At 40.9% G+C, this 21,971-nt stretch overlaps 1 protein-coding gene across 9 annotated transcripts in view; it reads right to left on the reverse strand.

Moving 5' to 3' along the window:
- Positions 1-21,971, reverse strand: part of LOC111273656 (uncharacterized) — a 48,454-nt gene that overhangs the window by 3,560 nt on the left and 22,923 nt on the right. For 4 of the 9 annotated variants that reach the window (XM_022855456.2, XM_022855455.2, XM_086973562.1 and 1 more), the window contains exons 1-2: positions 20,367-20,821; positions 1,233-1,282 (exon numbers count right to left, since the gene is read on the reverse strand). In XM_022855456.2, the coding sequence (XP_022711191.1) occupies positions 1,233-1,275 (43 nt within the window). In that variant the 5' untranslated portion in view covers positions 1,276-1,282; positions 20,367-20,821. Of the gene's footprint in view, positions 1-1,232; positions 1,283-20,366; positions 20,822-21,971 lie in introns of those variants that run through there. The other 5 variants (XM_022855454.2, XM_022855449.2, XM_022855453.2 and 2 more) reach the window with 2 other exon arrangements.

A 21,971-nucleotide genomic window follows, 5' to 3' on the forward strand; every position in this document is an offset into this window, starting at 1 on the left:
TTAATGTAGAAAAAAAGTACACGTAATGATACGTGGGTTGTCCTGTATACGAGCCTCTTTGCGTATGAAAATCGGACGCATGGAAGAAAAAGCGGTAAACCATTAGTGATTATGTTGCGAGATATTTTTTCTTTGTTCATTTTTTTTCAAATGTATTGACGGTTCTTTGAGATGTTACAGGCTCAGGAAGCAAAAGCTTAACCAGGCCAGACCCTTCAGTCTGCAATTTACGCACTTCGCACAAACAAAGTAGACTGTTTTCATACACGTATAGGAACGTCCGTTGCAGCGGTGCTTAATTTAGTGTATAGATTTTATGACTGAGATGGCTAAATACCTTATCATGGCCATCTATAAATAGCCATGATAAGATATTTAGAAAAATAATTTTAAAGAAGAAGAATTTTATCTTAGCTACAGCTGTGAGTTCGCTGTTATCGATTTTTATGGTAATCCTAATGATCAGCTTCGATATCGCCTATTAAGTTACTTACAGCTCGTATGAAAAATGCATATGACCACTGTTACATTGTGCAGTAACGCTAGGCCAGTGCGTACGTCGTAAATCTTCTAACCTTTCGATGCCTATATCTAGTGGTGAGGTCTAACCCTTGGTTGGCTCAATTTGTTCGCTAGGAACGACCAACATGATGAAGGATACAATCCGGTAGTTCTTTCAAGTCTCTAGAAGGCTAAAACATCAATCAATTACGGTAACAAATTGCTTTAAACCTGACCGATATGGCAGATCGTGGTTATTGTACCTGAGCTTTGCAGAATTTCTTCTTTTAGTATTTATTTATCCTTGTAGTACTTTCTTGTTTTTTCAGTATATTGGCCAAAATGAAAGGCTTCGTTATAGGTGGCTTACATTTTCTCGATATCGTACGGCGCACATAAGCAGAACAAGGTAATCAGTTTGTTGAAGACTAGCCTTTGCGCAAATCTAATAGGCGTATCATGAAGATCCCTTCAAGCGATTAATAATATAACTTGTTGATAATTTCTTACGGATTTACTACCAACTGTCAGTAACACGTGCCACGTGCATAAGCAAAATGAGTATATACGAGTAATAAGTTAGTAGAAGTTAGCACTCGCGCGAACTTAACGCGCACTTGTGAAAATCCGTTTGAGTAACCTAAAAAATCACAGTTATTATTTGGGGGTTGATATCGTTCTCTTCAGTTTGAATTTTTGCTGGGAAAAACATTTACACTTACACAACTTACCCAGTAGTGCTAATACCCTATCCGTGACAGTCTGAAAACCCATCGTCTACCTGGAATCAAAGGTTTGCCTTTGTCAGTTTATTGGTGCCACCGTCTCTCAGAACATTCATTCAGTTCCAGATGTAAGTACCCCAATAATCTGTAAACTAGCAGCTTTTGCACCCTTTATTATATATTATTGTTATCACTATATTTATATTATTTATATACGGAAATGGGTGCGAGTGAAGTTCTAATGGGCTACATAGACGTTACGTCTTCGTATTGCTCTGAGCGAGAAAGGAACTAACTGCGTGTTCAACAGGTGTCGGAAATTTTGCCCTTTAGGCATATACAAGGATTGCTAAAGAGTAGGTAGGATGTTTCTAGTTAATGCCATTTGAAAAGCTCATGCAAGCGATAAAAGAAAACTTGCGGTCCAGACCAGATAATACCTCATAGGATAAATGTCCTCCACTAGCATTGGCTGATCCATTTAGAACAGAAACAAGCCTACGATTCACATTAGCCAAACGGTGCTCGTAAAGTTTTCACTTGCGTTGGAACAAGATTCTCCCTATATGTAATTCAAGCTCTTCATCTCGACCAGCTGCAAACATTGATTTTAATTTATAGAATCTGCATAGACCGATAAACCGCCGCGAAAAATAACTTTTACGCCATGGGCGGGAGCCCGCAGGGCGTATGATGAGCTATCTGCGTGGCCTCTACCGGAGAAACGCCGCTTCTGAATTCGGAGCGCCGTCGACTTCACAATGAAATGTATAACAGGATAACACAGGATAAAAATTTTGGATCCAGTAAACACTGACAGATTGTTTATTTGGGTGGCTGTTTAGAAGTTACGATGTCGAACGTGTTCAAAATGCTTGCTCATCTTTCGCCTCCGGTCGAAGGACTTAAGCACTAGCGCGTGTACGAATTACTTAACACTATTCACGGTTCTTACAGTACGGTCTAAACGTACAGAATTCTACCTGTGAGTGCCGGCAGTAAACAATAAAGGATACTAAAAATAAAAATAAATAAATAAATAAAAAAGGGGTAAAAATGTATTGCTGTTAATCATATGTGTATTTCAAGAGTGACGAGATGTTCAATTTTCACCAATAATTTTTTTTTTGGTTTTCGATGCTGGTAATCTACTTCAAGCTTGTTCAGTGACAGCTGAAGGCAAATGGGCCTGGGGCAAATTTTAGCTTCTTTACATTGAGTCTAAGATTATTTACACGATCACATTCTGCTATTATCCCAATGGTTCGAACTCTCTAGGGTTAAATTGCACTTCATATGATAACTTTCTAAATCAAAATCAGCGTTTGCTAAATAAAAATAAAATAAGTATTTTGAGTACGGCTAGCCCTTGATGCACAGGTGAATCATTAAAATTGCGTGTTCGGGGAAAAATGTACTTGGACCGCAGATAATTGTAGTAACATGGTCTGTTGCTGAACGGTTGAACCGTTGTACAGTATTGACTAGTAAACAGAACGCACTGAGGACAACTACGGTTTGCCCCTGCAGACACACTTGTGTGCCCCTGTTCGACAGCAGACAGAGCTTCCTAACTTGCTGGTTGATTGCGGTCAACTCTTCACTGAGCAATCCCTCGTTTTCCGCTAAGGCCGATGCTGCGTTAGCGAAATTATTCTGCTCGATGGATTGCTGCTACATAAGAGGACTAGCTTGCTAAAAATATATTGTATGGGCTTTAGTTGAAGGCGAACAGGTAGAGTCGCTAACGGTTTTATTTATGTCAGCACATCTTAAAACTAGAAGTCGGTCCAAATTAAGTTTAACGGCTTCATTAGTTTGTGAAGATTTTATAATATCTTTAGAAGACTATGTACTTTTCGATTTCTGAGACTTGACATTGGTTTAAATAAGTTTGTAGATCATTAGTCACTGACATCGAATAGGGTGTAGTTGTGGCTGTACATGAAAAAGATGCATGACTTCGTTTCGAAGTCATGCACCCGTTGCCTGGCATGTGTAGGCTACCTTCTTTTTTAGATTTACTAGCCTTTGTAGACTATCATCATTTGGGCTTCAAAACTCATTTATGATTGACACCATCATTAGAGAGTGCATACACTATGCGTTGTATATCGAATTTTTTGTGATAGATTTTTTCGTCATGGGTTCTGTAGGTGTCAGCTCCTGTGCAGACGAGAATATGTTGATAAATAAAATAGGTATTGAGAGCTGTCTTGTTTTCTCTTAAAGGCCAACATGGTATCTGCGCTTCGTTAGCCTCAAATAGCGATCTAGTCATGTCACTCACAGTTATTTTAGCACGTAGATTATTGTGGTTTCCGCATTAGGCCACCGCGCTTATTGCGTGACGTGTACACACTTGTAAAGAAAACAGTTTTCTTTTTCTAACCTTTAATACTTTTTGACAGAACAATGGCGTTTATTTGCATACTATTAATATTTGTGAAAAATCAGAGCATTTAATAGTCAACAATAATGTCTGCTTCTTCAAACGTACATTTTTTTCCCCTCAGGGCTTTGCAGTGATTTCCTGATGTCTTTGATGAATTGTTATGAAATAAAGTATTGCATGGCAACCTTTTCGCTGTAGCTCATTTAGCCTACAAAATATGCGAAATTATTAACAATGATTAAGGTCCCGAAAAAAATTGCTAGGTAGGACTCAATGGGCGTACGATAAATTCGCTTATTGAGCTAAATGGTTGGTCTCGGCTTCTGACCGCAAGATATAACTGTCGGCGCAAGAACTGATGCCCGGTGTCAAGTACTCTCATGCTCCAAGGAGGGCAATTAGGCTCCAGGTAATTCTTTATCCTTCTCGTGTACCATCATAACGATAATGGTACACTCACTGGATTGATGCTGGAGTTATTGTGAAACGTAGTATCTAGGACATTCGCTCAATCAGACTAGACAGAGTGTTATTTGCTCTGAGTTGCTAAATATTGTTACGTAACGACGAAAGACAAATATCGTATCTGAATTCGAACTAAACGCATGGACGTGTGATATATACATATAAGTAGATAAGACCGGACTTGGACTTGAAAAGCCCGTGCAAGTCTTACCCAACTTACCCAGCGATGCAAAAGATATATATTTCTCGTTACCGGGCTAGTTGTTCAGTCTGCACTGTTAGAAAGTATACTGGAAATTTTCGAACTCCTCTCACAAGCACAATTGTTTATTTTTATTTTTTTTTTTTGCTTTCAATCAATTATCAGTAGCCTTTTGACATTTGAATCGTAACATACTTGTCCTATTTTTGTCTTGAGAAGTTGTCGAGAATCTGAAACTGCTTCCTCTATCTGGTCTATTTACCACTTGATGAAATAAAGCCGGACTTATATTTCACGATTTTTCTTCGCTTTGTCCAGACATGATGTGGCAATCATTTATTTTTATCTCTGTATGCAAATACGACTTGTGTTATTCAGACATGAAATTTTACGAGAATCGATGAATTTATCCTTACACAATATCTTTGTATCGCAGATACATCGAATTAAATGGAGGAACAACACGAAAGAACAAGCCGTTTGGTAAAAATTTGGGGGAAACCCAAATGTTTCCCGCTTCCTTCTCCAGCGTCAACAGCAACAGATCTTTTGCAAGGAGTTGACGCCAAATCAAGGGTCATGGATATAAAAAGTATCCGTTTCCATCAACTTCGTCAACTATAACCCTATTGAATTTTTCAGTGGCTATTAGCCTCAAGTGCCTCCTGCTCTTTTCGTATTCGTAGAGTACGATTTTATAATTTTTGCCAATTTTTTTTAATAATTTATTCTACACAGGACACTATGTACACTATTGTAAAGTAAACAAAAATTGTATATGTGAATAAGAAAAAAGGGGCATATATAGGATTCGGAAATCGGGTTGCGCGTGAAGCTGTCTCATCCTACAAAATAGACGAACGTCTAGAAGTTATTTTGAAATAGTCTATCTTTGGCGCTACTCCCTCCAGCAGCCCAATATATCAATCTAGCAGATTGCTTTCTATAAACAAACACCTATGGCCAGTGAGCTTCTCAAAGCAAAATGCCTATCTGAAAAAATCAGCTTTTTCTCGTACGATAATAAAACAGATGCTAACAGACGGATGAGTAGGGCCAAATGGCGGGTCCGGCAGCGAGCCCCTTCTGACGCTCTGGGAAGATTCCTCAGGTCTCCGACGCTGCGACCTTTCGTATATAAGAATTTCCATTTGTTTGGCGAAATAACTTACGAATTATCTTTCTACAGGTTTGAGTTTTGCGACACTTCACGGTGGCGTCAAGGGAAATATCCGTTGTGGCGATATGTGGACGAAAGGCGCCAGCATCTCTAGGCATGATCCTGGCTCCTGTTTAATTCAGGGAGCCTAACACTGCCCGAGCAGATAAGGAGTATATGGCTATGATCGTGAAGTAGCGTGTTTAGAATTAGATCAAGATGCACAATGATCATTTCGGATAGCGGCATACGCCACTTGCACCTATTTAATATGCTTGCCTCAGCATTCGAAACATGCTGCTGGTAGGACTTTGAAACGTAACGTAAGAAGTATTTACCTTGAGTAACTGATTATTTGCGTAAGTTACTGATTTCCTATGAGCGGAATGCAACCAGTTGTCAATACCGCCTCAGTTGTAGCTGCTGACGAAAGAGGGAGGCGGACGTAGCATTTAGTTTCGACATAATACCGAGATTCGAAATGAGTTTTCTTCTATATCTCCTTGAAATTTCCTTTTCCTCGTCCATGTAGTATCCATGCATAACATAACAACCTGTAGTCTCGTCGTGTCCGTAAGTGAGAAATAGTATCGATTGTTGCGGTTAACAATTGCTTGCTTTCCTGTCGCTTGCTGACACGCACCAGTCATGGATGACTGGTATAAAGGATAAGGAGTAACATTGCCTCTATCAATTACAGATAACAATCTCATCTCGACAAATGTGAGCCGTTTATGAACGATTCGATATTGACAACGAGCAGAAGTTTGAGCCAGTTGGACAGATTTCTAACAACATGCCGATGTCCTTCGCTTCTTCAAATCTACTCATCGCTTATTGAAAAACGCAACAAATAGGCCAAAGTAATGGCAACGATTGGAGAGATTTATATTGACCGATTTAAATGCATCAGTTCTAAACGTTGACTAGACGTTTTTCATTGCAGCTGTATAGTGTTTCCATTGTGAAAGCAACGAAAAAACTCACCGGGAAACCTTTGCAATATATCATATGACATGCGACCTGCCTCGAAAGTATACAATCGTACCTAGGTAGCAGATTTCTTCATCAAGATATGGCGAGGCCAACCACCCTAATTTCATGTACCACCTGATACGGGTTCTTCAAACGCATGATTTACTTTGATTTTAGAGGATCTATCTAACGGGTTTCATTTATTAGGAAAAACAACTTATTCCACATAAACTTTACACAATGTTAACTTAGGTTAAATTGGCCGTGTCTGAAATGCGTCCTTTTTGTACAGATTTTGTCCCCTTTCTAATGCGATTGATGCATATTCATTTTAGATGCGGGTAGTAGGAGTAAACGATATTTTCATTAAAATTTTCTAGATCTCCAGGAGCGGTTTGTATCTGCTGGAAGACCTGCAGGATTGACCATACGTAAGGTTTCCTAACGACAATGATGTAAGGCTCGAATTTGGTAAAGGCATACTGTCAAAGACACTTCTATTCGATGCACTATTAGCCCCTAGTCTTCCACGGGTAGTGACGCCGATTCGGAAAGCGTGTGTTTGACTTGGATGGATAGGCAGTAGTTACTTTACTTTTTTGTTTTGTGGATATAAATTTTGACCACGTGGAATAACTCGCTCAAGTGATTTCCTCGTGGTTAATGTTTAGCATCATAATGCAGTGCCTAAATAACGTACTGCAGTTTTGCCCTCTAACAGCTGATGTCATCTAGGGCACTTTGCCGAGGACGACGACGACGGCGGCAGCGCCACGACGCCGGCAACGTTCACCGAGTTGGCACAATAAGCCTCCGCCTTCTCTAAGATAAATCGGATACGCCGGCTGGAGAATTCCGAAAATGTCGCCTTTTATACCGAGTGATGAAAGTGCCTGCGCAAGCTTTTACAACAGCCAGGGTTGCATGAGGCGCACTTTTTGGCAAAGAAGCAGGAACAGGTACCCTCAATTAGCCTGGGGCGACACGGAATCCGACCAGTATAGTCCCAGAGTGATGAACATGGCACCCCAAGCCTAGTCGATATCTCAATTATGTTGCTATAATCTAACACTGATTTTTCTTATGTACACTTTGTGTTGAATCTTTCGATTTAAGTCTAACCGAAAGAACATTTTCATTACGTAATTTTCTTTGTCATTGTGACCATTCCACTGTGGTTGCCCCACTTCTGCGTTGAATTTTTTTGCCAGCCGGAATAGGGTCATAGTGTTTCTCTGCGATGTGTTCGTGCATGCTGTTCTATAATAGAGGACTTGCGTTCGTCCGCGAGCATGTATACATATATAGATTAGGCAATACAAATTGTCTATGAGTAATACTGTCTGATCATCGAGTAGAAACTAATGAGACTAGCCACAAGAGACCATTGGGCAGCGTCAACGGGGAACAGCCATGATCAAAGCTGATCGGGAGCAGTTAGCTTTGTTTAGTCTGGGGACCCCATTTCTAATGAAATCATTCTCAAAGTCGCTTCTGACCATGTCATTTTTTCCTTTGGCACTATTTTTCCATCCGCTTCGATGCTTGGATCCAGGCAAATTGACTGCTCACCATTCTTTATGTATGTGAGTCTGTATAGCAATATCCGTTGAGAATCAAAAACTGACTCTAACTTCACCTCGACTATCGTGAAGTCCGCAGCTCTCAGCCGATCACACTGACGCCATACGAACCTCATAACAGAGCACAAGATTTTTGCGTCTCATTTATCGAACATTTGGTCGACTAATAAAGCATTGCCATCTAATCACATGAAAAAATGACTTAAAGTTTCTTTTTTTCTAAACGTATTTTTCTTGGTGGCATGTTTCAAACGCCCAGCACAAATCGGTGTTGTGGAGAAGTATCACGGTCATGCTCCGAGATCTAAAGCCCGAGCTAAACGCGAAACGAAATGACTTCTATCAGGTTTTTACAAGCGAGTCCGGTGTACTTGAAAACTGAATAATTTTTTCAGCTAGTTGGGCTAGTTCCATGACTTTTTAATATGTGTTAGCGGTACTGTTCTTTATTTTTACACACTTGGCCCAGCTCTCTGTTTCCGGTCAACCATATAGCTACCGCTTAGGTTCCCAGCTGTAATTTCTCTACCTATGGCTCGTCGAAGTAAATCGATCGTGGCATATGCGTGCCGTGTGCTTGTTCTCTTTAGGGCACGCAAAAGCCGTGTAATCAAGCAGACTTAGAGAATAACCGAATTAAAGCCAGCATTGAATATTCCTTGGACAATCTAGGAAGTAACTGACGCCTCGTAATAAGGTCCGGCCTTGTCATCAGATAACCAGACTGGAGACTTTCGATTGCCGTACCAATACTTCATGAGTCTTTTGAGGAATCAGAGGTTGCATTCATCGTATTATTGTCGGCGTGTATCTCATAGGAGCAGATGTTTTCGATATCCACTGCGAGTACTAGCATCACGTTACCTCCGAATCTATCCGATACGCTCATCGATTTCTCTCCGGGGCGACGCTTTTCTTGCCTGCTCCCTCTCCCGCCCATTGTTGTCACCGATGTTCGATGACTTTTTGCTTTGCTGTGGCCTTGGAAAAACAAAAGCTTGACCACTCACTGAGCATTGATTTTCGAGACTGAATGATGGTTTTTCTTCTAAATGCAGTTCTTCTTAGAAGGTCGGAATATTTTGCTTACCAGCTAAATGTCGTACCTGAAGGGTTGTTTAGTTTCAAAGGATATATGACAAATGTATGGCATGCCATGCCAAATTCTAGGTGGCTATTTCTCTGTTGGCTACTTGATTACTGAAGCTCACAACTGATCAGCCTGGACGAAAGGTCCGATGATAGCCATACATTTATTCGAAACGAGCGCCCAGCACCGCAAGCGTAGATAAAGAACTTCCGTCTGAGCAAATTGATAGCGATACATTTACCCACATTTAAATTTCTTTCATATTTAGCAAAGGTTCATTAGAAATCAAAAAAGGTCTTATTTGTAATAAGGTACTGTGACGTACTCGTATGAGAATGTACTTGTTAGCAGATAATTTAGGACAAATGCAAATCTACAATCATCCGATTCTTGCACTTATGCCTTTTTAGTTATTCGGTAAAAGTAACTGCAAGTTTACGGGGTGTGGCCAACATAAAGGCTTCTCATTTGTCAACTGAAGGCAAATGTTGGCTGTGTGCCATTTGCACCTGTTTTAGATACTGTTCAGCATATTGGTTATGCAGGTATTCGAAAAAAACATTGTCAACATAAAAATATTTCTATTTCGTCTCGAAGACTCTTATCAGCTAGAGCTAGTTTTGGTCATGAATACGCATACTACCACATTCTACGATAACATGGCCAGCTTGAGGTACTTCTAGAAGCGCATGAGAGACATCGTTCCTAAAACACTGCTTTAAATATCCTTCCTAATGATATTATACTTTGCTAATTATGTACGCTTACGTAAATCAGAGCTACTTTTCAAGCAATGATTATAATTTCTTGGACAAGCCGCTGATTAGCAAACACGGGATCCATCGACTCAATTGCATGGATGCCGGCAATTTGCGCCGACATTGCATATTTTATAGAGTCTAAGCAATATTAAGAAGCTCTCTCGCTGAATGTTATTACGGGTGGATCTCACGTAATTTTGGCGGTTGTTCGACATCTAGTCATCACTGTATAGATCGACGGCCAGAGGTCAAACAACTATCTACAGGGGGCTGAACCAATCCCATTTTGCCCTCTTGGTTCGATTAAACTTCTTTATATCGCCTGCGACGTCTCGCACAGTGAGTGTCTCGCACAGTACGGCTGAGGTCTTGGATCTCGATTGTGCTGTTGTACTGTCTCTCAAAAGGCCGACGCGACTTGTTCGTCCGCGTGCCATAGACCTAACAACTGCGTCCAGCGAACTCAACGAGAGGACCGAATTCAATATACATTATCATACGACATCTTCTGGCCTCGAGCACAATAAAACGCTGAAGGCGTCAATGCGACGGATATGTGCTTAGCCAGGACCCCCAACATGCCATGAGGGTAAATAAGCCGTTTGTCTTTCTACTGTTGCTGGATTTTCGTCTTTAGACTTGTGGTGGCTTGAAAAATCGCAGTTCAATAATTTTCTTTCATTCGTTAACCACCCACATAGCGCTTAAAGTAATTTTTGGACACATTCTTCAAAGAAGGGCCTGTGTTGTCTGTAATCAAGGTGTCGCATAGACCTGCTTGATTTTGGTTTCAGTTGTAGGCAAGGAGATAAGTGAACGCTACTGGTCATCGCTGTGCTTTAAACAAGGAAAACTCTTTGAAAAATGGATTACAATTATCACTTTTAAAGGCACTCCTAAGTACGTAAGGAAGCACGTAAAGGCCGCACTATCAGAGCTTTCGAAAAGCGCGTATCGACAGAAGTCGCAATTGTAAAGATCTGAAACTTTGTTAGCCTGGCCTATTGTTACAATTCAGAGCTAATGCTTAGCCCTAAAACATGCTAAGAGAGAAAGTTGGTTGGCTAATCGAACGTTCTTCACTAGAACACGCGAAGTGCGAGTGCGGGAATCAGAAATTGAGCAAATTCGTTCATAACTTTGCAGGCTATTTCTACCATCTAATAAAATTTTGGGCTTTTGTGTTATGAGCAGACAATTGCCAAGGCAGTGCAGGTAGCAACCCACTACAACTGGCAGCTCAAATAGAGGAGGATGGTACGATATAGTAACAAAATAACACACGTTCAAACTAAAATTTTTGCACTCGCAGAATTAATTTCATATTTGTTCTTCAACAATGCACAATTTGGGGCGAAAAAGCACACCTTCAAGACACCTACTAAGAACATTCGATCTACAGGCAGTGTATGCACGAACACCATAAACGTTTCACATGAATTTAAGCGTTACCTGTTTCCGTACCGCTGGTGGTAAGTTGAATGGCTATAGAAGCGTTCGTTCGGAAGCCATTGTTACAACTAAACTTTTTCGCGAGACCAACGTAAACGCATTACGGATTTCAGATTCCGTGATCCATTGTTCATGACTGTTCCAGTAACGATTCACTTTACAGTCATATTACTGCTCTCCTATTCGACTAAGGGACAGAGTTGAATGTGTATCTAGATCACGTAGAAATCCTAACGTGCCTTTCTGAGGAGGGATTACCTTAACTAAGGTTGACCGTGTAATTAAAGGAAGTCCGATTTCTGGGGGATTGACACACCATATAGAGAGAGCTCTTCTGAAGCGCTAAACTATAAACAAAACGAGAATCTAGTTTCTTAAACGCTTGGCCGTAAAGGACAAGATCCTTATCTGATATGACTACTAATTCATCCAACGAGGAGCATACTAAGCCGCATAACAAAGCGAGCCTTCGACTACAGCAAATATACACACACAATATAAGAAAAAAATTCAACAAACGTTTTAACAGAAAAATCAAACAACCAGGCAGCATCTACCGAGGTCTGCTTGAGAAACTGATCCTTTATGGTTTGTTTAGAACGACTTGCTTTACTAACTATTTATGGCAGTGCCCTGTAACTCCGAACTTCAGATTCACATTGAACAAATGCGATTACGAAGTAAATAATGATCCTAGTGACACTAAGACTTAGCTATAGATCGGAGCCGAAACCCCATCATTTGTAGAATGGTGGTTTAACAAGTCGAAGTTAGAGCTGTTACTCTATGCCGGCTTCTGGGGAGAGGGGGAGGGGGGTGAAAGTACCAATCATAAGTATATAAATGATTGTCGCAAATTCCGTTCTACATATACGTACACTTTTGGTATGAAAGAATCATAGGTAGACCTTTTAGGACTAGCTATTTCCCATTGTAAATGTGTTTTAAAAATGCCAGGAAAGAGAAAAAGCCAAACTTTTTTTTAGTCGCGCTATGGTTTGAGAAAAAAATTACTGATTTACATAGAGACAACAGCACCACTCAACTGTTTACTGACCGACTCCATATTTGAAGGCAATTTTTTTAGTCTGGCAAGGATTTGCCTTCATTATTACATAATGATATATTAATTCAGCATGGCTCCGAGCTTGAAATTACAATTCACGATATAATACGGCCTTAACTGGCTACTTTGGAACAAAGTTTTCCTTCGTACAACAATCTATAAGATCGCTGACGTTCGATAGTTGTGTCCATACATGCTTACTGTCAGTTCCGGTGACCGTTAATTTTGTTTTTGGAACCTGGCTTACCATTTCCTGTTTCATGCCAAGAACTAAACGTAAACAAACCACGTAGTAAGTTGGCCTTTATATGCATGCGGTCACACTTATGCAGCTGCAACAGCTCGACACGTACAAGGAGAACTCAGAGCGACGCCAGCGCAAGTTAAGTGTTTCTCTTACCCTGCATTAAGCGTTTCGAAACTTTCGCTGTCGAGCCATATCGAGTACACCATTTTCACTTGGTCTTCCCCATGGCTGAAAGCGCTCTGAACGTGTCGTGTGAATTTTGTGTCTATCTATGCTTCTAACTCTGGACCATTGACCTAAATTCGCCCGAACGGCAAGCGGGTTATGAGTCGTTATGAGCCAACCCATTCCATAGTGCTCTACAGAGAAATGGCACACAGAAACAAAACGTGCAGTCAGGGAAGCACCGCACGAAGTGCCGACTGTATTCATGTACATTAAACACCGCCGCGCGGCCGTAACAGTAACTACATCAGCAGAAGCAGACCCAGCTGTTCCAGAGGAATATTTCGGTGCCTAAATGCAAAATTGACACTCGCTATTTTTTCGGGAAACAAAGCTTCACTGAAGTATTGCCAGTATTTTTGTTTTAGCTGGTGGGCTGAGGGTGCATGGGGCTAAAATGCAGCTCTTACCAGTGTTGCTTCCAAAGACAAAAGATGGCAACTGCTCGACTATACTAATGTTTATGCATATGTTATTAAGGTATCAGCAAATACTACCCTCTACAGCGTACTTGTTTCTTAATTAAAGATTTACATGCATGTTGATATATATGTATATTATACAACTCCGCTACCAAGTTATCATGCCTGTAATTTTCTTCTGTAAAAAGTGTGTATACGTTCAATCAGTGACGTATCATTAACAGTGAACAGTGACATCGTTCACTAAATAATTTTGAAGAAAAAGTTATGCTAAATTTCAGCCGTCTACCTTCTTCCTTCGCGCATATCTAGCAAAACTAACAGCGATTCCGAAATAGATAGTTGCTCTTCTTTGAGTCAGAGTTCACTAATGTATGTAAGCTTCTCTTTAACTTTTCCAAAGAAATAGGCTTTAAGGCGATATAATGGACAACTAATTAGAGCACATACACATTATCTTATATATATATATATAGTCGCTTCGTTGGTGGATGTCGTCATGTGGGGACAATTGATCGGGTGGCCCAATTGTAGTAACAATACTATTGTAACTCAGACTCAGCACAAATATGTTCTGATATATTTTCGTCCAGCGGGATCCAGCCCTAAGAGCCCGATTATTAATGACCTGGGTCGAAGCCTTCTGTACAACTAGGTTGGTTGAAAAAACGTTATTATTATTATTGCGATCATATGCATATTAATGTTCATAACTGGATAGATTTAGAAAGGTCGGGTTAATCTGAAAATTCAGTTTTCATCGCCCTGTGGCGCGGTGAATTTTCACGAAGTCGACTATACATTGCCTGCGAATTATTTTCTAAGTAACAATAGGACCACGGTAGTTCAGGCTCAGACGTTTTTTTTTTTAAAACATCTTAATGTTATTTGGCTTCAAAAAGGTGATAAGCGGCATTATGATTCTAAGCGATATTTTAAAATCCTCATATTGTAGGTTGAGGAAAATCTATATCTACACTAGGACATGCTTGTCACCCCATTAATAAATATGAGCCAATCGCAATAGAAAGGTTGTCCCCTTTTTAAAATTACTAATATTACTAACGTTCCTATGGGACCGAAGCTTTTGAGTAGCCTACTTAACAGTCCAGATATAATATATTTGGTGTCATCATTGTCTATTTTTTCTACTATGCCACTGGTTTATCACAGTTCCCAGATGCGTATCTGATCATCGAATTCGCTTCGCTGTCTGTTATGCAGCAACCTTAAGTGATCGAGACAAACGTTTGAAATACTCTGACTGTGTGTTTATAAACTTGTTTGTTCTATCACCGCACGATTTAACATGCTTTGATAGCGCTTCTTGTTCTGCTGTCTTCTGTCTGTGGTCTTTTTCTTTTACTCCTTTTTCTGACAGTTTTCCATTTGAATAAAGTTCAGAAAACTAACGAATGCGCGTGTACCATACGCACTGCTCTATACAATGACTTATTATTTCCTTTCATCTTCGTCTGTCGGTAACCGTCGATATTTCATTTGCAGAATTTGGAGAAAGCAATTTCAGGCGCTCGGTGCGATTTGGCAACGTAATGTCTCCCTTGCAAAAACGATACGCAAGGTGTGCCCCCGGCCCAAAAGCCCCTTTATTTCGATCGACGACTAATAATAGAGCCAGGGCGAGATGGGAAGATTAAGAGGGGTTGGCAGTCGACAGGATAACACGACAGGGGTGGGGAAAAGTGAGGTCGAGATCATTGTCCTTAGCCAAGGGTCAACGCAACCTATCCTGGAAGGGCTCAAACAGGAATAGTTGAAATGGCAACGAGTGTTGGTTGTGATGATGGCAAAGATCCTGCAGCGTCTACCATCGAAATTTGCTTCTGCTACCAGGAATTTTTGATAGTGGCTCTCGTGCAGCCGTTTTACAAGATGCTTGCTTACGTTTCTATGAAAATTCAACGACGGGTACGATGACGTAGCTTAATTAAAGTGAGTAGCGGAGACACTGAATGGTCGGTTGAATGCAAGCTTCTTTCTACCTAGTTCTGCGTGCAGATGTTTGGTTCAGGTCCCTTAATGCTGTTTTCACTTCTTCGCCTACTTGGATTGTCTGTGACAATCATCGATCATGGAAGTTGTGTGCTATCGGAAAATTTACATGGCCCTTTGTTGTCATCGCTAAACTCTGCGTCGACACCGCCGGTTCTGCCGCTGTCACGACAGCAGCGCCACCCGTTCTTAAATATATGAGGATTTGAAGAACATTTTGATGCGACAGATATACTGACCTACAAACCGCTGAGTATCATCACCTCTATTACTAATTTTATTATTATCATGCACCCTAACATCCAATCTTTGCCGCTGGCGTTGTGGCATATTGGTATAGCGGACATTTACGCTCAAAAGAGCGTTTTTTAAGGAGGCAGTGAAATAAGCGACGCCGGAAAACAGAGAGGCCTAAGGCCTACAAGTAGTCGTGGGGAACAATCTGCCCAGGCCTAGTCACTTGCCGTTTCCATAGCGTTCACCCAATGCCATCTCTGTTACCTACTGCCACTAAAAGATCCACCGTTCTGACCTCACCGATACTACGCCGGAGAAAGCACCACTGTAACGAGAAACACACACGGACAGATCAAAAACCGTAGAGACGGTGAGAGTGTACAACACTAACAGTAGCAGCAGCAGCATTACAGGACGTAAGCTGGCCCATATTGCCCACTCCTAGAGGTGAACTGCGAAACACAGAGATAGGACGAGTGCTGTGGTGCCAAGAGTCGTACCTGATAGAGCGTTAGTCTAGAGAGCGTGTGGAGGACCACAGACATAGGTGCGTGCATACCTCCGAGAAGAGTGAAAAGGAATTCTAAGGGCTTGGACTAGGGCCAGATCTGGGGACGACAGTAAAAAACCAACGAAGAAGTACTGTGGAGCGAAGAGGAAGAGCTGGAGTTGCTGCTGCCTTAACGCCATCGACGCGCAAGAGCTGTGGCGTATCAACTGTTCGGAGCCGGACATCGCTGATTTTTGACGGAAGCCGGTGCCGTGCAGCAACTACGGCTCTAGTAATGGGCTCGGCCTTTTGACCTGCGTCCACGTGGTTTCATGTGCACACGAGTACCGCACGGATGCAGTCAGCACGAACGATAAAGAACGCTACCGGCTTAAGGCGGTTCGGATGATAGCCGCACCTGTGCTGCTTTTTCTATCGTTAATGTCGCTACTATGACTATTTTTCCCCTGTTCCGCAATGTTCTCGTCCTCTGCGAAGCTTGTGGCTGTCACCAGCACCATACCCGCTGGATAGGTAATTAAATGAGCACCTGAGACGTGGGAGGTACTCGGCAGCAAAAATCCTGTGAGCAGCTGACAGCATCCTTCGTTGTCTCGACGGAGAACAGCAACGTGAAATCGGGCCAGAGCGAACACTCAGGCTTCTTTTTATCCTATCGTGACTGCAATAGTGCGTTGAACAGAGTGTCACCTCTCGAGAACAGCTGACCAGAAAAAAAAATAGTGTCGTTGGCTGACGGACAATTAAATATGAAGAAGGTCATGCGTACACTATTCTGTCGGCCTTTTTGTTCGCTGGCCTTTGCCTAATTGCTAAACGGGTTGTAATGAGCGGTCTGCTAACTAGAACACCACCATTATTTCCTCCGCCGGCATTGTCCTACGAAAGAATACACCATTGCGTACCGCTACGCGTGCTGTACGCTCGTAAAATAATGGAAATGGATAAAGACAACGAAATCATAATTAGGCAATTTTCTGAGTGAGATTTCTCCGTGCAAGAATGGAATTCGTAGTGGTATTTGTGATCAATGTGTAAAACACACCAGTATTGTGTACATAGATTTTTGCATATTCGAAATACTGCCGATACTCGGCTGATATTGATTAAGAGTTTTGTGTTTTAGGATGTAGTTTCTAACATTAGCTTCTTCCCTGCGAAATGCTTCCATAAGGCTTAAAAGTGTAATAGTTACTGCTCGAGCTACCCTTGGGTGATATTTTACGCGCTATTATTTCCGAATGTTCTGAAGTATCGTGACGATTATCGCAATTTCAAACAATTATTGCAAACAAATCAGAAGTGAAAATTTAATTCAACTGGTAATTGTCAGAATCATATATTATCGAGAGCAATCATAACAGCAACAATCGAATACTACGACACAATACCGAACTCAGCTAGATACGTATGTTTATAATTATAAATAAACTTAGTTATAAATAAAAAGACTATTTGCCTGATGATAGATTGCGTCAACAAGATGTCGGACCATGTCTTAAGGATAGCATACGCAAGCCACATTATGCGTTGCAAAAGTAAACGCGCGCGTAAAGCAGGAACCGCTATCATTAGCGGAAACACGGATTTAGAGCACGACACAGATAGGTGGTGCTGGCGTTTTCAGGCCCGTTGCTTGCCTTAAAAGTTTTGAGGCCTCCAGGAGACTATGAACTCAGTTCAGCTAGAATTTGTTGCAATCACAAGGCAGGATAGTTCAAACGATTCTGCCTCCAAAGGCTAGCATTCTGCAGGAAGCGCCAAATTCTTGACAGAATTTTTAACGACATGGACTAACAAAAAATTGAATAATTATTACATTTCTATGTACACTGTACATAAATATTGTCTGCTAATTTCTGTAGAGAATAAACATCTATACTTATCGTCGTAGCATAGCCTAATTTAATATTTTTGTTTATAATAAATAATCATAAATCCTTGACAGATACCCGCTGCCACTCTTTCCTGGTGTATGCCCTCTTTGGACCTATTTTCAAGAAAGTAAGTTGACAACTTTGCATACTATCGGTCGCTACCCGAATTTTGTCCGGTATTTCTAAAAACTTCTATATACATATTGGGTTGCCTCTTTAACCAAAATTAGAGGAAATATTCTTTGTTATATTTGCTTTTTTATATATAATATATAAAATATTACCGATATTTTACCGACAACCTTCTGCCATTTTTCTAGTAACACCATAATCCCACCGTTGTACAAATTTTGTGATTTCTTGGCGAGAAATTGTAAGAAGTTATTCTTGAATCCTTCCATTGAAACCAAGCGAGCACCATTCTACCACCATTCAAAGGTTCTACAAAAACCTAAACAAACGATAATCTGATGTTGTAAGAGGACCGCAAGCCGGACGTATTAAAATATCCTTTGCAAGTTATCCTAATTTTTGTCAGAAAGCTAAATACGTACGTGATTTCGTATTGTTGTGGTGGAGAACTACGCCTTATTTGTCCGCGATAGATCTTTTAAATGGCTTCTTACAATCTTGTTACTTGTTAGTAGGAAAGATTGGAACAGATAGTTTTGTTAGGCAGCATAAACTTACAACGTACGACTCTATTCCGTAACGTCACCTACTTTGGCATAGACTGTAGTGTACATTTTCAATTTTGCTTCCGACATTATTGTTGTATATGATTTATTTTTTCATCGTTCGTGACCAGTCCAATTTAAAAATATATATATAAAAAATAAAAAAATATATTTTGTCACGATTGTGTAGAATCTTGGGGACAGAAATACGATCTTTTTCGCGTAAGCTCTTTCACGTCAGCTCATGTGACACCCAAACCCTGAGCTTATTTTGTAACTAGTCTTCTTCAAAGGATTTAAATCTATCCGAAGATGGCTATTTAGTCCTTTGCCCATATCATGGCTAGTCGACTTTCGCAATGATTTCGTTAACTACCTGAGTAGTTGGTTGACTACTACGACAAGTACCTTGCACATCGGAACTTCGGATCGTCCTTGCTGAGAACACATCATAACCATAAAGAGTAAACATCCTTTTATGGGTCTGAACAGCATTTGTGCCTTTATCGTGACACAAGTGTAAGCCTGATCAAATCTATGCAGAAATTTCACTCATCTCAGGTCTTAATATCTACATACATCTACTGCTGCGAAGTCTGAGCTTTCAAATGACACTAATGCCGGCACGACCTACATCTTTATTTGTGAGAGACAAATATCTTATTTACGTTTCTAACTGGGTGGCTTTAGCTAGACAGGCGGTCAATACCTTTTTAACAATAGAACTTGCTATTTAAATTCAAATATAACGACAAGCATGACCACTGATTACCTCCGGGGGTCCAAAATTACGCAGAACAAACTGACCGATTAAGTTTTCAATACTAAGCGATATTCAATATAAGTGAGTATATTTTTTGCCGTTGTCTCTGCTTTTGCCACTATTGTATATGGCCATTTTGATAAAGCCTGTTTAATCTAAGGTTTATTTCGAGCTATTCTGAGTTAGGATCTAGTCAGTCTTACTCTCGAAAGGCGCAGAAGGAGCTTATTAAGTTCAAAGCTAAACGGTGAAAGTTCAGTAGAAAGATCTTTCCGCATTCGTGTTACGGTTGGATTGGATAGCACACAGATCACGGACTAAAATCCAATATGGCGAGTTTTCTTCAGTACCGACTGTTATATTGAAAAGTATTCAAATACAAAGAACGACAAACCACGCTGGCTACCGTTCAGCATCGAGTTCTATGAAAATCCATCGATCTAACTGAATAAATAACCGGAGTGTCGGCACATTGATCTTCTCTCTTATCGAGATGCTGTTATGCCATATAGAACAAGCTCACAACAATATAATTAAATAGGGTCTTTTTTCTCAGTTTATCAACTTATCAGATTCGTTACTTTGCAAGACTGAATTTCTATCTCGCTTACTGCGTAAACGCGTTTCTTTTTTTATATGCCATTTACCGAATTAATGCAACTAGTTTAAGTTTACTCTACTTTAATGCGTAGATGACAGGAAGACTGTATCAAGTGGGCTGGCTTTCACAGTCTACGGCGTAGGGAATGGAGAAACGTCGAAAAACTCGAGTAAAAATTCAGATGAATTAAACGTTTAGCCAGCAAACCGTTTATGATCAATCAACTTGTTTTAAAGTTCATCGACGGTTTGCTAAAGAGGGTTACAAAGTTAACTTGATAATTGCACTATTAGTGTTATGCTTGCGGTACGTTCGTATGCACTACATTAACGAGCAGGTTGCTAGTAACTGTAAAATCATAGGCCTACGGATGACAGTAGGTAACATATGTAACATGCAGTACAGCAATGGTCACTCACTTTTTATGAACTAAGGTCTAGTCCTTTTGTATTCCTCTGGTTGATCAATGACGGAGATCCGAAGGCATATCTACATGAAACGTGCTACCATTACGAAGTTTGTGGTTCCTTCGTCGTTTGTTCGTAGAGTTTTGGACGATGAGGGGTCTTGCTCTACTAGGTAAGTCGATCACGAGACCAGAGCCCGCTTTGTTTTTCGTAACAAACACAACCGTCACCAGCAGCGCTCGTGGAAACATCGCCAGAACTATCAAGCAGTCAAGATAGTAAAAAAAACTACAATATCGGCGGAGTGCGAGCACGCCTGAAACGACCAGCGTCAATACGATGAAGTCGAACACAGCCACTGGTATTTGCCAGAAAGCTCGCCATGCAGCTTTCTCTTTCTTAATAGTTGTATGTATAGAAAAAAGAGGCTGGCGTCCCGTTTCCTTCTAAATAGTGCAAACATTTGAGAACGCCCCATAAACATATAGATACCCAAACAGGCCACGCAAGCACCATACCAGATAGACTCGTCGTCAGGCGAGCGCGGGTTGGAGAGGCCAACGTTGCTCTTCCCCGGTATCAGCATCGGATGGCCTAAAACTAAAACATGACGAAAGCGGCGATAGCGGGTCTGGACCACCGCCTTTAGGTCGCGGCAGCGGTGGTACTTGGCAGTCGAGGAAGTGCGGGTCTTGCAGTTCCACCGTTTGATTCTACGTAACCAAACTACACCCTAACTGGTTTGGCTGTTGATTGCAGAAGGTGTTTATGCGAGACTCGTCCCAAATGTCGAAAAAACTGCCTCGTTCCTTATTAATTTGTAGCCGGACTCAAAACGAAGTTGAAACAACAATTTCGACAAACAGAACTTATACATGGGCATTGTATCATATACTACTGTATCTCACTATCAGTTTAACCGTTGAGAGCTCATGTGTTTCCGCCTACATCCGGTTAGAATGAACGCTCAGCTAATCTCTTCTCTTTCTTCTTTCCGCCTACTGCGCTTTACTATATAGTAAATTTGCTCAAGCGAGCCCATAAGCAGCAAGCTGCTGTACATACGGACTCCGTAGAAAAGGGCAAGATGAATAAATCATGTAAAAAGCTTGTTGGTTATATTGGTCTCCGCTTTTTATGAAACCTCGCCACTATCGCGAATCTGAGTAACTTTAATTTACATTAAAAAGCTACTATTACATGCTGCTGTTCCAACATGTGCCAGTTTCATGTGACAGGCAAAAATAGTTGTGTCTGTTGAATGAACGGTATTTTCTATGGTAAAAAAAAACTGATGTTACTTCGCTTTGTAAAATGTAGGACACAGGTAGCTGTAATAGAATAGCTTATGTTCGTCAAAAATTAACTGATGAATGACCTAACCCCGCGTGACGTGTTCTTTAGAATATTGGAAACCGTTAGTGTTTTCATCCGTCGAACTAGGACAAAGGGAGACTTCTATTAGGCCTTCTCTTGATCCCCATAGAGGTGGGTGTCCATATGCCACTTGCATAACCGCCTTTGGGGCTGATCACGGACCAAGATGCGACTACTTAAATAACAGATCAAGGTACACGCCAAGCGATTTTTATAGACAAAGGCATGTAGCTGCTAGCA

This window comes from Varroa jacobsoni, unplaced genomic scaffold, assembly GCF_002532875.2.
Source record: "Varroa jacobsoni isolate VJ856 unplaced genomic scaffold, vjacob_1.0 scaffold_209, whole genome shotgun sequence".
Taxonomy (NCBI): Eukaryota; Metazoa; Arthropoda; class Arachnida; order Mesostigmata; family Varroidae; genus Varroa; species Varroa jacobsoni.